Below are 15447 nucleotides of genomic sequence, written 5' to 3'. Positions count from 1 at the left end.
ATACTCAGATATTCTACAAATTTATTCTATTCTATTTAGACCCGTTTGTGTGAGTGACCCGTTTTAATTAATGTCTTGGGTCTCACACAAGTTTTGTTATTCAGATTATATCTAATCTTTAATTTTTTTATGACTTAAAGTTATTATTGTTTACGTTGCTCCATACCTTCTTCTTCCATACCTATTTTTTAATGTTTACATAAATACGTATGATTAAAAGAGTTTTCGACTGCCGTCATTTTATTCATAGATTAATTCTAGATATCAGTGTACAACGAAAAGGTCACAAAAGGTCGACGTGTTCTATAAAAACAAATGGCGGTCATAAAATAGCGCTAACGGTTTTCGCCTCCTCATTAGTGGCGAGTGTCATCGGTAGGGCCATAAAATTGCTGATTTACTTTTGATTATTAGCTTTTCTGTTTGTACTTGTTTTAGGTCATGTTTTCGTGGCCTATTTTAGGCGAAACCTCAAAATAAAAGTGAGATTTGTTGGGATTTAGTTAGTGAAAACAGTTTTCTCTCAAGATGGAATTTCATAAAAAAATTACCGTTATTTCGTTACGATTCGAAAAGCTTCTTCCCTTTTAAAGGTATTTTTTTAATGCCATTATTGTTTAACATTTTCAGTGCCAAGCGCCCCATTTCCGATACAAAAATTACAAAATGAATCCACCTAGTGGGTTCTTAGTAGTGAATAATTGGATTAGATAGGATATATTAATGATGAAAGTACTGTTCAAAAATACTATTAGGCGATTTACAAAATGTAAAAAATATGACTTGTGGACGAGCTCGCGGACGCGTGTAGCGTGTACGTGGCCCAGCGTGCTCCCGTTGCGTCTTCTTTGTCTCGTTTTAGTAGTAATGGGTAGCTTACCTGCACGGACGCACACGTGTCGTCCATGGCGGAGGCGTCCCGCGCCTTGCGGACGAGCTCGCGGTACACGTGGTCCAACGGGTGCTCCCATTGCGTCTTCTTTGTCTCGTCGTTGTAGTAGTAATGGGTTTGGAGCTTTTCGTCGAAGCTGTTCAAAGAATGGTCAGTCAGTTTCCAGTAGGTATGTTGTATTTATAAATTGCCAATAGTGATTATCGAGGTATCGACCGAAGCAGCGCGCTCAGGCGAGGAAAACGTGCGCGCCGCCTCGGTCGAGGCACGTCTACACTGGCCGGTTTGTGCGCGAGGAAATTGCCTCACGCGTATGCTCGCTCTGTGTGGACCCGCCTACTGGGTTTTGTAAAAATTTTGTACTGTAAAATAACTTCGTTATTCATTGGCATGGTCACATTCATGGCATAATATATTATAACAGTAAATACAACTTACTATGCCTTCCATGGTGCAGGCAGAGCTTGCATCAAGCCGTCTCTTGCCAGGGGCAGAAGGTGGCTCTCGCTGTCTGGGTCAATGCCCAGCTGCTGGGCATATTCTGATACCTCTGTCAACAATAAAAATAAAAAGGTTTTTTAGTTCCGGGTAACCGAATAACAATATAACATATTTGTAACTTAATTCGTAACTTAACCTAGGATTTATCTTGATATATATTTAAAGAAAAATTACACCAGAACCCTCTTAAGAGGTATGGATAGTGTTGGTAGGAACTCGAGTCTTTTGAGTCTAAATTTGAAGAACTCAACTCGTTTTTACGAGACACAGTGCTTAAAAAAATTCCGAGTCTTTTAAGTCTAGAGGTGAGTCCTTTATTGAGTCTTTTTTAAGAGCAACTTAAAGGGACTCGAGCCTTCGACAATTTTATAGGTTTTACCAAAATAACAGACATTAGGCGTTATTGTATGAAACGAAATTTAGCAAACAAAAATTTTAATTTCTATTCAAGTCACTACAAAAGACTCTAGTCTCTAACAAGTTGAAAAGAACTCGAGTTTAGACTTAATTATGTGAGTCTGAAAAACTGAGTTGAGTTTCAAAACAGAGGACTCAAAGGACTCGAGTTGTTACCAACACTAGGTATAGGCCTCTTACAGATCCATATTTTGCTGTTATTGGCCTTCCAGATCCAGTTGGCCACTACTACTACTACCAATCTTGCACTAGCAACACCTCATCAGAAATCTCGTGCGTATGGTAAATCTTTTGTGGTACGTGCGGTTCAGCTTTGGAATGAGTTGCCTACCTCCTTAAGGCAATCGCGGTCCGTAGCATCGCTTAAGGGGCAGTTAAAGAAGCTGTGGCTATCTGACCAGATTTAACATGTTTGTGACTATAAATATATAATTATTGTATATAATATATGTATTCTATATATTTGTTATACTATAGCTTCTATTTTTTTTTTCGCCGTCTTTTATAATTTTATTGACTTTCCTCTAGTCTATTGTACTCAGTGCTATATTTGTCTACTATTCTTCATCAACTCTCATCTACTCAAAGGTTAACTGGAAGAAATCCCTTAAAGGGATAAGTTCGTCTTTGTACTGCTTATCCTGTGCCATATTTATATTTTGTCTTTTGTACAATAAAGAGTTTATACATACTTTTATTATGTCATCAGCTCAGTGTCAACAATACATACATCAAGTTGAAAAGTCAAATCTTATTGAGATGAAAACTGCAATAAACTAGCATTAACCCTTTATAGGGCCTAGATATTATGAGGCTTACATTGTGTATTTTTTAAAATCTTGACTGTTAAAGGGTTAAATAAAATAAAATGTATAAAGTTAAACAGTCAACTAATACCTAGACAGTGATGGCCAAATATATTGTAATGAATACCTCTGTTAGGTGCCATAGAAACAAGGATGGTACATATCTAATACTTTTATAATACCTTTAAACAAGCAATTCTTGTACCTCATCTGTTCGTAAGTTTTGAGACTTACAAAAAAAACCTTTAATAAATTTTTAATAATTTTTTAATTTTTTGCCTTTAATAAATGTCCGTAAGTTAATAAAATAAATATAGTGGACTTCTAAGTATTTGATAAAAGAGTGTTTTTTTAATAGGTTTACATTTGGTCATCTGAAAAAGTGCCAGTTCTGGCACGCCCCTTATTTTAGGGAATCATTTTGTTTATTTTATAGTGGCTCATTTATTAACGTCCAAGATTTGGAGGAATATTACATGAGGTTTAGGCCTTTTTCGCCTGTTTAAAAAAAAAAGGTAATTTTGTCCTCAAATGACAATTTGGAAAATTTGGTTCAGGGCTCGATGAAGACACTAACCGGAACTAAAAATCTAAGGAAAAAAATTGTGACTCTTATAATGTGAATATTTTTGCTGGAAAAATCGATCTAGCTAGGACATATCTCTGGGAAAATGTGCATTTTTGAGTTTTTATATGTTTTGATATTTTTTTTTTTTTTTTTCCATAAATGGCTTTTACTCCTCGCTAATTTAGCAAGGTGAATTCTGCCAATGTCGAGGTGTGGACTTTTGACTTATGTGAGCAGAGAATGTTCGGTTTAATTTTGATTTTTGTGGAAGGATAGACTGGGAACCTAAAACAAACAAATATTATGGACAACACAGACAAACACATGACATGACACATTTGACATAATACCAACATTAGTAAAAAGAGCGGAAAGCGGATGACAGATTGTTAAGGCAAGCAACATAGCGGATGAAATGGAGGAAAAAACATAGAAATTAAAATATATAGATAGATAGAAATATAGTAAGAGCAAAAATTAAAGTTTTATATCATGCTCCTGTATATACTTAATAAGAATAGAAGTTAGAGGCGGGTCCATTAGAGTGAGAAGTGAGTAGAAATTTATAGGTCGTGGAATATTTTCAGGTAGCACATCATACAAAGAGTAATTGAATCTCGGACAAGAAAAGAAAATGTGATCTACGGTGCCTTCATCGAACCCGCATTCGCACAGTGAGGTATCCCGGACCCGTATCTTAGCAAGAAATACTGGCGTACAAACTGGCCCTAAGCGTAAACGACAGATTGTAGACGTAGCCCATTTAGGATAAGCTCGGAATTTAAAAAACCATGGTTTACGGGGGATGTTGGGTTGAATGTGGCCATAATGCTTTCCTACCTCCAATCTGGAAGAATCCCAGAGATTTTGCCACGTGTTAAACAGATCAGTCTGTGCATGGCTCAGAAGGTCAGAGCTGTATATCTTGTCGTGACCTGGTGATCCCATCTCAATAGCTTGCCTTGCCCATAAGTCTGCAGACTCATTTCCAGCAATACCACAATGGCCTGGGATCCACCCGAGTACTATTTTTAACCCCTTTAAGTCACATTTTCTTAATAGGGTTTTGATCTGAAGTATTAAGGGAAATTTTGTCTTCATTTTAAACTGATTGCCCATAATAGCTTGCAGACAACTCCTGCTATCTGTAAATATTATCATTTTTGTTATATTGTGAGAGTCAGCATACGTTACAGCTTCTAAGATGGCAACAGCCTCGCCTGTAAAAATTGATGATTCTGGAGGGCACTTAAACATCAAGACAATGTTATATTTTGGAATCACCACTGCGGCTCCAACACACTTTGTGGGATCACTTTTTGATGCGTCAGTAAACACTGGTAAGTAGCCTGCCCACTTTTCTAAAAGTTTTTTAAATTTGCTATTAGCTCCCGGATCATTTTTAAATATTCCTAGGTCTAGAATAATCCTAGGAGAGTAAATTAAAGTTTCAAATTTTGTTTCAAATATGGGGTTTGTTCCTGATTTATATAATATAGGGTTTATACGATTTAATTTAGAATAAGTAATAATATTTTTTGGAAACTCCTTATGCATCCAATATGGGTTTTCAGTGACCAGTGAAGCAAGAGCCTGCAAGCGTGGAATCAGCAAGTGATTGGAATTGGAGATAGCTCTTATGAGGAACCTGTTGGCAAGATATTGTCTGCGCAGTGCCAGTGGAGGCTCCACACATTCTACTTGCATTGCGTTTTTTGGAGAAGACCTCATGGCACCAAGTACGATTCTTAAGCATTTAGCCTGTATTAAATCTAACCTTTCTAAGGCTTCCTTATTACATGGTTCTAATATGAAGGATCCATAGTCCATGTGGCTGCGAATAATAGCATTATAAAGTAGCTTTTGACAATATGGATGAGATCCCCACCAAACTCCTGATAGTGCTCGCAAAATGTTGATTCCTTTTTCACACTTGTCTTGTATGTATTTCAGATGCTGTTTTCCACACATTTTCCAGTCCAAGACAACACCCAGGAATTTGGTTGATTCTTCATTGGGAATGTTTTCCTCACCAAAATGAACATCTGCGATGGGCATGTTCCTTCTGCGACTGAAAGTCACGGCACAGCTTTTGGAAGGTGACAAAGACAAACCATGCTCTTCAAGCCAATCCTTGAGGTAACTAAGGCCCATGTTCAACCTGGTAGCCGCTGTATCAATGGATTTTGCAGAAGCATAGAGGACTAGATCGTCTGCATACTGTAGAATATTACAAAAGGGTAACACGGACTGCTCTAGGTCATATGTATAAATAAATGCTATAAAGTATTGGACTCAAAACGGATCCTTGAGGGAGGCCCTGCCACAATGTACGAGGAGGAAGATATGAGTTACCATCACGGATTTTGATGGATCTTCCTATGAATAGTTTGGAGACAATTTGTACAATCTTCACGGCAATGCTCAGATGTAGCATTTTTGCTCTGAGCACCGGAAGAAGGACATTGTCATAGGCTGCCGAAATATCAAGAAAACATCCTAGTAGCTCCTCATTTTTAGAGAGTGATAGTCTTATATCCGTGGTTAGTATGTTTAAGCTGTCCATTGTGCTCCTACCTTTACGGAATCCGAATTGAGTGTTTGCTAACAGTCCCCTGCTCTCAACGTACCATTCCAGCCTATTCTTTATTAAATGCTCAAGAATCTTGCCCATTGTAGCGGAGAGCGCAATTGGTCGGTACGAGCTGGCCTCTTCTGGATTTTTAGCCGGTTTCAAGATTGGGATGACAATTTGGGTTTTCCAATCTTCTGGGACCTCTCCTGTGTCAAACACGCGATTCAAAATGCCAAGGAAATATTCTTGTGAGAAGGAGCTAAGGTTTGCTATAAAACAATAAGGAATACCATCTTCCCCCGGTGAAGTGTTGCGTAGTCCATCCAAAGCTATTTTGAGCTCCGCAAACGAGAATGGTTCGTCAAGGGTGGTTGACGGACGAGGGAGTGGTGGTAATACTACACAGGATAATTCTGGGGCAGTTGGGGGTGCCAGTCTGTCAGCAAAGTCCAAGAGCCAAGCCGATTTGTCAACAGAACACAAGATATCTGGACTAAAGGAGCCTCTAAACCGCTTTATGTTTTTCCAAATAATTGATGGAGGTGTTCTAGGGGACAGGCTCTCACAGAACCCCTTCCATCCCTTTTTCTTGGTTTTGGACAATAGGCGTTTTGTGCGGGCCGAGGTTTTCCTAAAATTGATAAAGTCCTCCATGGCACCTGATTCATTAAATCTTTGTTCTGCTTCATCTCTTTCTTTTACGGCAGCTGTGCAGTCGGCGTTCCACCATGGTGGCGAAGAGATTTTATCCTTTTTGTGTTTTTTCCGGGGGAAATACTTATCAGCTGCTTCTAAAAGTAAATTTTTGAATTTTGAGTAGTTTTCCCTATGGTCATTTAAGTTCGTGTCCCATTCTTTAATTTTTGTTTCAACATAAAGAGAAAATTTCGACCAGTCAGCTGATTGCAATCTGTATTTCAGAAGCGGTTCAGGAGCCGGAGATGGAAGAACGGAGGAGGGCTTGGAAATAATAATGGGGAAGTGATCGCTGCCAAAGGACTGACGAAGTACTACTACTACTACTTAATGGCGCAGCGACCCAAAATGAGTCTTGGCCTCCGACACGAGTACACGCCAGTTGTCTCGATCCTGCGCCATCTCCCGCCAGTTATCGGCCTGGAGATCGCGCAAGTCCGCTTCAACAGCATCACCCCAGCGATATCTGGGACGTCCGATAGGCCTCCGCCCTACCGGGCGTCCCAGGTATGCCCTTTTAGCGCCGCGATCCTCCTCCATTCTCAAAACGTGGCCAAGCCAGCGGAGACGGTGAGCTTTTGTTTCGCCGACAATATTGGCCTATTGGACGAAGTACGGTCCAAGATAATAATGAGGCCAAATTGGGGGAGCAAGCTGATAAGTCAGGAACGGATTGTGGGTTTTGTCCTGGATAGACTCGATGTGTGGGCGTTCCATCGTTTATAACGCAAACGTCAATCTCATCGAAGATTTCCAACAAGAGTGATGAAAACCTGTCCGAATGGTATGATCCCCAAGAAATGTTATGTGAATTAAAATCACCTAAAACTATAAGGGGAGGTGGGACAGAGGTTAGGATAGAAGATATTTCAGGAATAAGGTCAAGGTCAGGATGAGGAATATATATTGAAATGAAATTAATGCCCATAACCTTAGCGGCTACGACATTAATTTCATCTCCATGAGGAGGGAGAGGAATTTGGGAAAAGGGGTAAGATTGCTTAATCAATAAAGCACATCCTGCACGTCCGTCAACGCGGTCCTCCCGGAGGCATGAGAAGCCCGGGAGCCGAAACCGAGATCCGGGTCTCAGCCACGTCTCCGAGATGGCCGCGACAGACACAGCATGGTCATTGATCAGCTGGGTGAGTTCTGTTTTTTTTGGGATTAGACTGCGGCTATTCCATTGTAAAAAGGTGACCTGGGGGGCCGTTAGGGAAAGACAATTTCTCGACAAGGGTCAACATTAAAGGTGCAACGTCGTTCGGTAAGCAATCACTCCATTTGGCGATGATATTAGTTAAGAGTTTAAGGAGGAGCTCCATGAGGTCCTCATTCGGAGTTACTCTATTGTAAGGGTTATTAAGGGCCTGTCCGTTGGGAATTTCAGATGGAGGGGGTCGGACAATATTATTATGGGCCTGTCTGTCGTAACCTGGGGACAGGGAAGGCCTTGGCCTAGGTGACAAAAAGACTGTCTTGCGGTGAGAGGTTCTAGGAGGGGTAGAAGGTAAATCTGTTGGGTCAAAGGGAGATTGTGATGGGGGGGGTGATTCCCTTGTGGGGCCGAACATTATATTTGCAACATCCGCATAGGGCCTACGATTTACAACTGGCACTTGTGCGGCTGCTTCAGCATATGAAATATTTCTTTCAGACATTATCAATTTTATGGACTTTTGGCGGTGATGTTCTGGGCAGTTTCTATCAGTGGCATAGTGTCGGGCAGTGCAGAAAATACAAGAGATGTGTTCGGGAGCTACATTACAACCATCACCCGGATGCTTCTGGGCACACTTGTAGCAGCGGGCATCTGAGCGACATTGGGTCTGAATGTGTCCAAATCTGAGGCATTTCCGGCATTGAATTATTGGCAGTTGGTATACCTCCACCACTAGAGAGGTATAATAAGCAAATATTCTAGATGGCAAAGATTGGCCTTCAAAAGTGACTACCACTGTCTGGGTTGGTACCCAGGATGGGGAGCCATCTTCTTTGGTCACCTTTCTCTGTAGACGGCGCGCTTTCAGAATCCTACCTTTACCTTCTTCTAAATTCGTACCTTTTACAAAATCTGTCATGGACCAATCAGTTGGAACTCCTCGAACTAGCCCCATACGAGATATGTTGTATGTTGGTATGTTTGCCGATAGTTTGTATTTGTCTAGCATAGGGTTTTTTAGAATGGAGTTGGCATCAGCAGCTTTATCAAAAGTTACTGAAACTCTATTACGACCTACAGATTTTATCCCGTCCTTCTTAATATTTGTGACATTTGCCTGTGTTAAGAGCATACCTACGTAGATAGCTTTTAGTGATGACTTGGAGTCAGCAGAGGATTCCTTTGAGATGTGAACCACAAATGGGCCATCGTCGTCAGCATTGTATCCGCGGGCTTCTGTGCTAAGATCAGGGTGTTTATAAAAAAGTGGGTTCGCAGCATTCTCATCGGGTTGTTTATCTACGTGGGGGATGACGACATTCTCACATACTGTCGCTACCTGGTCCGAGATCTCTTTGTGAACGTGGATTGTAATTTTTTTAGGAGCTGGTTCTTGTGGGCTACCTACCGGTGATAAGCCTAATGTTTGCAGGTTTCTTTTTCTAGTATTATTGTCAATGTCCATGCCAACATTAGAGTTACCATCGGCTTCGTCAGGGGGCTTTTCCTTCTCATTCCCGTCCATTGGCCTAAGGGCCAAAAAGGCCTTACCCTAGCTTTATATCAGAGCAAATGTATATTTAACCTAATTTATATAAATAAACCACAACCAAGTTAATAAAAAAAGGATGAATTTGTTATTTATAAAGGAATATAACCTAAAAGTGAACAGACTCACACGGCGCTTCTGTCAAAAGTCCATGTTTTGATATATAAATATTTTCAATTTTGCCACTTTGGCTGTCACTATTTGTTTGATGCTGACTGTACCTGGATATAGGTATCAATGTCAGCAAATAAAATGTCAAAGGAATAATAAAATAAATAGAAGTGGAAATTATCCCTGGATATAAATAAAATAATTAAATTATGTTTTGTAAGAAAAATGAATGTTTGATTTCAATGACTTTATACTCAAATATTTCTTGCAAGTCTGCTATTTAGAAACAGTACCTTTACAGTACCTTTTTAGAGTTTTTTTCTGAAGGGTACTGTTTATTATTATAATAAAGTGTTTTTCTAGAACAGTACAATCATTAAACATCAAATACATATACCTACTGGTTGTGATGATGTGATAATAAAATAAAATATACCTACTTCATAACAAGCAGACTTAAGTAAAAACCCTGTGCCCTCCACGCGTTAGTATAGTACTTCATCAGTTTTTTTATTTATTTTTTATTGCAATTTCGAAATCCAATAAGATTTCGTTTTCTGTATTAACATTCTGAGTCTGTAAGGGAAATACTGTATGTGGTGTACTTTCCCATAAGCAGTAGTGTATGAACACTAGTGTCGATCATATGAAGTATTTAAATTTCTTAATAATTAATACTGAACTGTGAGCGAAACACCGAAATTTAAAGGGTAGCTTAAGAATTGTTAAGACTGTAAAATAGGAATTTAGCAACACCAGCTAACATCTAGATGTATCAGGCGTGCATTATGATCTATTACTGATATACTTTATGATAAATTACACAAAGTATTTAATTAATTATAAAAGGTACAAACCCTCTGCAGATGGTTGACTGTTCTCATCGAAAACTTCGCGGCACACGATCGCTGCTGGAGAGCTCATGGCTTCCAGTATCACATTTTATTTAACTCTGAACGAAAACGGCTTCACATAGCCAAAGAATTTCAAATTCGGTAAAAAAATCATTATCTTATACGCTAAACCCAAGAAGAGCAAACAAAACCGAGCAAAATCTCGATGGAAACTTTGACACTGACAATAGATCAGCGCGTTTGAGTAAATGGTAATAACGACCACCGACTGTGGGTCGTAGGACCATCACCTGTGTTGCCGGTCCGAATCAAGTCCGAATCCTGTGATGATTGTCTATGGATTTTGCAATTTGACAAGTCATAATGTACGTTCAATTACCAGCCCGAAGTTGTTAAGAACTGTAATAATACATAGTCAGAACGCTTTAGTAAATAAATTTATGATATAAACAATAAAACGATTTGAAAATATCTTATTCAAAGGTATATTATTATTTTACACATATATAAAAAATAATTAAAACCATGCGACCTTTCAGTTTTTAAACAGACTTCGACAACCTCAAATTTGTTGTGGAACGGGAACGAGTCAGCGTACATTTTATTTCTCTAAATAATTCAATTGCATATATAAATCGAAATGGCTTCTATGACAGAAGTTGCGTCTTTATATCAAAATCTGAAAACCGAATGGGCAAAGAAGCCACGCAAGCTGGACAAGTGCGGGGAGCTGCTGAACAAAATCAAGGTACTTTCCGTTGTTTGGAATGACTTGTCAATTTTTAGATGTTTTTCTTCTAAAATCCGTTTGTTTTCTAGATTGCGTTGACGCAGTTGACTTTCCTGCCTAGTAATAACACAGCGGCTAACCAAAAGGAGTTGATCTTGGCGCGGGATGTCTTGGAAATTGGAGCACAGTGGGCCGTCGCCGCAAAAGACGTAAAGGCGTTCGAGCGCTACATGTCACAGCTAAAATGCTACTATTTCGATTACAAGTCAGTATGGTTTACATATTATAAGCTAATTTATCTTCAGTAATATGGAAATCTAGTTGAAACGATTACAGTATGTGCAAATAACATGTTTCTTTCATGGTTTATCTGGAGTCCTTTAGTATTACTGGCTTCTTGTAGAAATTATTTCTTTGCTTCTCTTTCTCAAAATGAATAGGACATTTGATATCTAGGTGGCTCCATTGGTGTTATAATGTAGGTAAACCTAAAATGACTTATATCTTAATTCCAGAGAGCACCTCCCAGAATCAGCATTTATGTACCAGCTCCTTGGCCTAAACCTGCTGTTCCTACTGGCTCAGAACAGGGTAGCCGAGTTCCACACAGAGCTAGAGCGCCTGCCAGTGGATGTGATCAGGGCTGACCTATATGTTAAGCACCCACTTGCATTAGAGCAGTATTTGATGGAGGGGAGCTACAACAAAATCTTTTTAGCTAAGGTGTGTGATATATGACTTTTATATTGAGATAGTAAGACTATAAAAGGGAGAAACTAAACTGGGCTGGAAGGTCAGGTAGCAGTCGTTAAAACTAGTGCCTATGCCAATTTTTGGGATTAATTGCTAAGTGGACCCCAGGTTCCCATGAGCTATAGCAAAAAGCAGGGACAACATAAGGAAGATGATTTAATACAATTCAAATAGTTTAATATGTTCATTTGTTCTAATTGTATTGTTGATGATGAGTAAGACTAAAGTATTACATGGCTTCAGATCAGTATAACAGAATCTTAAAGTAACAGGGAAAAGTTTCCTGAATGAAGTAGAAGAAGTACAATTTCCCTGCTAAATTTCTGAGGCAGGGTACTTGTAAAACAGGGAAGATTTTTGGAGCATCATAAAAACAAATATCAAGCCTTTGGCATTGGGAAACAAAATATGTTTTCTTTATATCATCACACTAGACTTCTGGCAGAGCATTTCTCCTCAATGACAAAATCAGAGTCTAAAAAGAATTTGCAAAATGTTACTTGGCTAGCCACCTGGACATGAAAATTTTGCCAAGGTAAATACAATTATGATTTGTCAAAATAAAGATGATGACCTGTCTGGCCTAGTGGGTAGTGACCCTGCTTATGAAGCAGATGGTCCTGGGTTCGAATTCCGGTAAGGGCATTTATTTGTGTGATGAGCAAAATTGTATATTACATATATCATTATCTGAGTACCCCAACACAAGCCTTTTTGAGCTTACCAAGGGACTTAGTCAATCTGTATAAAAATGTCCTATAATATCTATAATTTATTTAAAGATTCAAATTAGTATTGAATTGCAGCCTTTTTTATAGGCAGCAGCTAGAAGTGAAATATGAAGTAAACAGCTCATTATTTACCCTGCACAACCTGTAAAGATTTTAAATTAGAATTTTTAATCATTCCAACTTTTGATGACAGGGCAATGTACCGGCAGAAAGCTACACATTCTTTATGGATACCCTCCTGGATACTGTCCGTGGTGAGATAGCTGCCTGTATTGAGAAGGCGTATCTGAGCATCACATGCACCGAGGCTGCGCGGAGGCTGAACCTAGCTTCGCAGCAGGCGGTGCTGGAGTATGGAAAGAAGGTAAAACCAGGGTTTTTAGATTTAAAGTCTCTTCATAAATTAACATAACACTAACTACATTTTTTTTTTGCAATTCACCCAATGATATAATATGCCAACAATGTCGAAACATATTAACTGGCAATTACATCATTATGCGTCGTCCAATACGGATTGCATTGATAAAAACTAAATCAAGTTATACTGCCACATAACCAGGGTTCAAAATTATCCAGATAATTATAGTCTTTGATAATTATCGCGATAATTGGATAATTATCCCAGGTATGGATGGTGTTATATATATTTTCTTTGAATTCTTTGATAGTAAGAAATATGGTTGGGGGTCTTTGCTATGTACAAATAATAACTGACCTACTATTGATTAGTTTTTTATTAAGGATTGCAATATAAGATAATCACCATGTAACAATCTAATTATATTTCGTAAAATTTTAGGTTATTATCAAATCAATAATTATCAGGCATAAAAATCACGCTTATTATCAAGATAACTATCATTGATAATTATCCTTTCGAACCCTGCAGAAAACATCATACTTTTAAGTTTTAATATCATATTTAATTCAAATATCAAATATCAAATATCAAATATCAAACATTTATTCAGCAAATAGGCCACAGGGGCACTTTTACATGTCCATTTTTACAAACAATAAATAAAAAAAAATAAAAAAACAATTACAAATATCGAATCTATGAAATAATAAATACTTTATTAGAGATGTATACTGTCTCTAAATGTCGAATTACACAAAAAAAACTATGATAAAAAATAAAACCATAAAATACTAAAATTCTTTAGAGATGTATAAGTCTCTACGTGTCAGAGATAAAATATAAAAATATATATTAAATTATCCTTAGAGATGTAGTAATTTACGTGTAGATCGTAAGGTTTTATATTTTTTAAGATATTTTGGTGAGGAAATGTATGTCGTCATTTGACTGTGGCGAGTCAAAGGTCAAGTCAAGCTAACTCCTTAATTTGATTTCTTTAGCGTGGATGGGTGCTTGGTCCCGACAACTGCTACCATTTCAACGCTGCCGAAGAGACGTCCGCCGCGGCCGCCGGCATCCTACCCTCTGCTGAACTGGCCGAACAGACCATAGAGTATGCTAGGCATCTTGAGATGATTGTGTAAATTGAAAGTATTTTAATCATAGATAATAAAGATTTTTTTCTATTCTAAGTTTTTTTTTACCTGTTGTAAACGTGAGATCCGAAATGTATGATTTACTAATGTAGGTTTCTTTAAATGTCTGAAAAAATATAGAGAAACCTAGTGTGAACATCACATTAGGTAAGTAGGTATAGGTTCAATTCAATGAAACAAACATAAAACCTTAAAAACTATTCTTATTTAAATTACATTTTGTAAAACCCCTTGTTACGACGCCTGTGGCGCCGGCGTGCTGTCTTTAGGTGACGACAATGGTGCCAGATCGTTTAGCTTGAGAAGCATAATGTAGTAATCCAGCGCGCTCCGAAGATCCCAATTTTTTAGCTCCAAGCATCTGAAATCAAAAAGACCATAAATGAAGTACTGACTTAATATTTTCGCGATTTTCGTATGATTATTTACTTTATTGCACGCAGATGTCTCGAGGACGGCATGGTCCACGTGGCCTCGGAGTTTGGCTAAAGTTAATATCAACATCTAGCTGCGCGAAGTTTTCGAACTACGCACTTGGTCCTGGGGGCCTACCGCGGAAACCGAAATTCTCAAATTGCGGGGATCTTTCTCTCACGAGAATGTAATTAGAGTGACGAGAAAAATGCCTGCAAACTTAGGTTTTCGCGGTTTTAGCCCTGTTTATCTAGGAAGGGATGTCACTCTGTTCAACACACAACACTAACGTTATTCAGTTTTTTAACCGGCGACATTCGATTCCGCTAATAAAGGGTGTAGCAGGATAGCCTAGGAAAAACTGCCCCCAGCGATTTTGGGCCGAAACTGTAATCAAACGATGCCTTTTGGGGAGGTTATACTCTGCACAAAGTTTCATCCCTCTGTTACCTCCTGGGGGTGAAAAACACCCGATTAACCCCAAAACTGTTTTAATTATTTTTTCCTAAACTATGAAAGTGACGAATTTAAAATTTTGTACAAATATTAATAAGACTAAAAGCTATGTGCAAAAAAAATATTAACCCCCTAACCATTTAAATTCTTGTAAAAAAAAACAAAAATAAAAAAAGAATCACCCTGTATATCAAGTTTGGCTCATGGTACCACACCATTTTTTTTTTCAAAAATGAACCAGTTTATATTCTACATGATACAAAAGTTTCATGGACCTACTCCAGAAGGAACATTGCGAAATTAATATGTATTGGCTCTTTGGTGCGTACTATTCATTGAACTCCCACTAAGAGCCTTGCATTATTAATAAACAATGGCTTGCGATCGGACCGCTGCTCGTGCCCGATTTGAAAAAGGTGGGGATAAAGAAGTATGAATCAAACTCATTTGTACATGGATCTCAAGTTTGGCTCATGGTACACACACCATTTTTTTTTTCAAAAATGTACCAATTTATATTCTATATTATATAAAAGTTTCATGGACCTACTCCAGAAGGAACATTGCGAAATTAAAATAAACGTACTATTTCGTAGCTACTAATCATTATACTCGTATCATGCTTAATACGCAACGTCTCGGACCCGAAAACAAAATAATTTAAAAAAACCGGCCAAGAGCATGTCGGGCCACGCTCAGTGTAGGGTTCCG

The 15447-nt window shown here is 38.4% G+C and overlaps 3 protein-coding genes across 7 annotated transcripts in view; 1 reads left to right on the top strand and 2 right to left on the bottom strand.

Moving 5' to 3' along the window:
- Positions 1-10539, bottom strand: part of LOC133525611 (centrosomal protein of 164 kDa) — a 39454-nt gene extending 28915 nt beyond the window's left edge. Inside the window, exons 1-3 of the mRNA XM_061861928.1 lie at positions 10135-10539; positions 1331-1442; positions 881-1028 (exon numbers count right to left, since the gene is read on the bottom strand). Of these exons, the coding sequence (XP_061717912.1) occupies positions 881-1028; positions 1331-1442; positions 10135-10201 (327 nt within the window). The 5' untranslated portion in view covers positions 10202-10539. The remainder of the gene's footprint in view (positions 1-880; positions 1029-1330; positions 1443-10134) is intronic.
- A 136-nt stretch (positions 10540-10675) lies between these two features.
- Positions 10676-13898, top strand: LOC133525610 (26S proteasome non-ATPase regulatory subunit 8-like). Its single transcript, XM_061861927.1, has 5 exons — positions 10676-10879; positions 10951-11126; positions 11377-11584; positions 12539-12709; positions 13711-13898. Exons 1-5 carry the CDS (start codon positions 10772-10774, stop codon positions 13852-13854), a joined length of 807 nt encoding a protein of 268 aa, XP_061717911.1. The 5' UTR covers positions 10676-10771; the 3' UTR covers positions 13855-13898.
- Positions 13899-14051: 153 nt separating this feature from the next.
- Positions 14052-15447, bottom strand: part of LOC133525601 (uncharacterized) — a 55518-nt gene continuing 54122 nt past the window's right edge. For all 5 annotated transcript variants that reach the window (XM_061861910.1, XM_061861911.1, XM_061861913.1 and 2 more), the window contains one exon: positions 14052-14227. In XM_061861910.1, coding sequence (XP_061717894.1) covers positions 14101-14227 — 127 coding nt within the window. In that variant the 3' untranslated portion in view covers positions 14052-14100. The remainder of the gene's footprint in view (positions 14228-15447) is intronic.

The sequence above is a fragment of the Cydia pomonella genome, chromosome 15, assembly GCF_033807575.1.
Source record: "Cydia pomonella isolate Wapato2018A chromosome 15, ilCydPomo1, whole genome shotgun sequence".
NCBI lineage: Eukaryota > Metazoa > Arthropoda > Insecta > Lepidoptera > Tortricidae > Cydia > Cydia pomonella.
The sequence above is the reverse complement of the archived record's forward strand: the minus strand, read 5'-3'. Positions and strand labels throughout refer to the sequence as shown.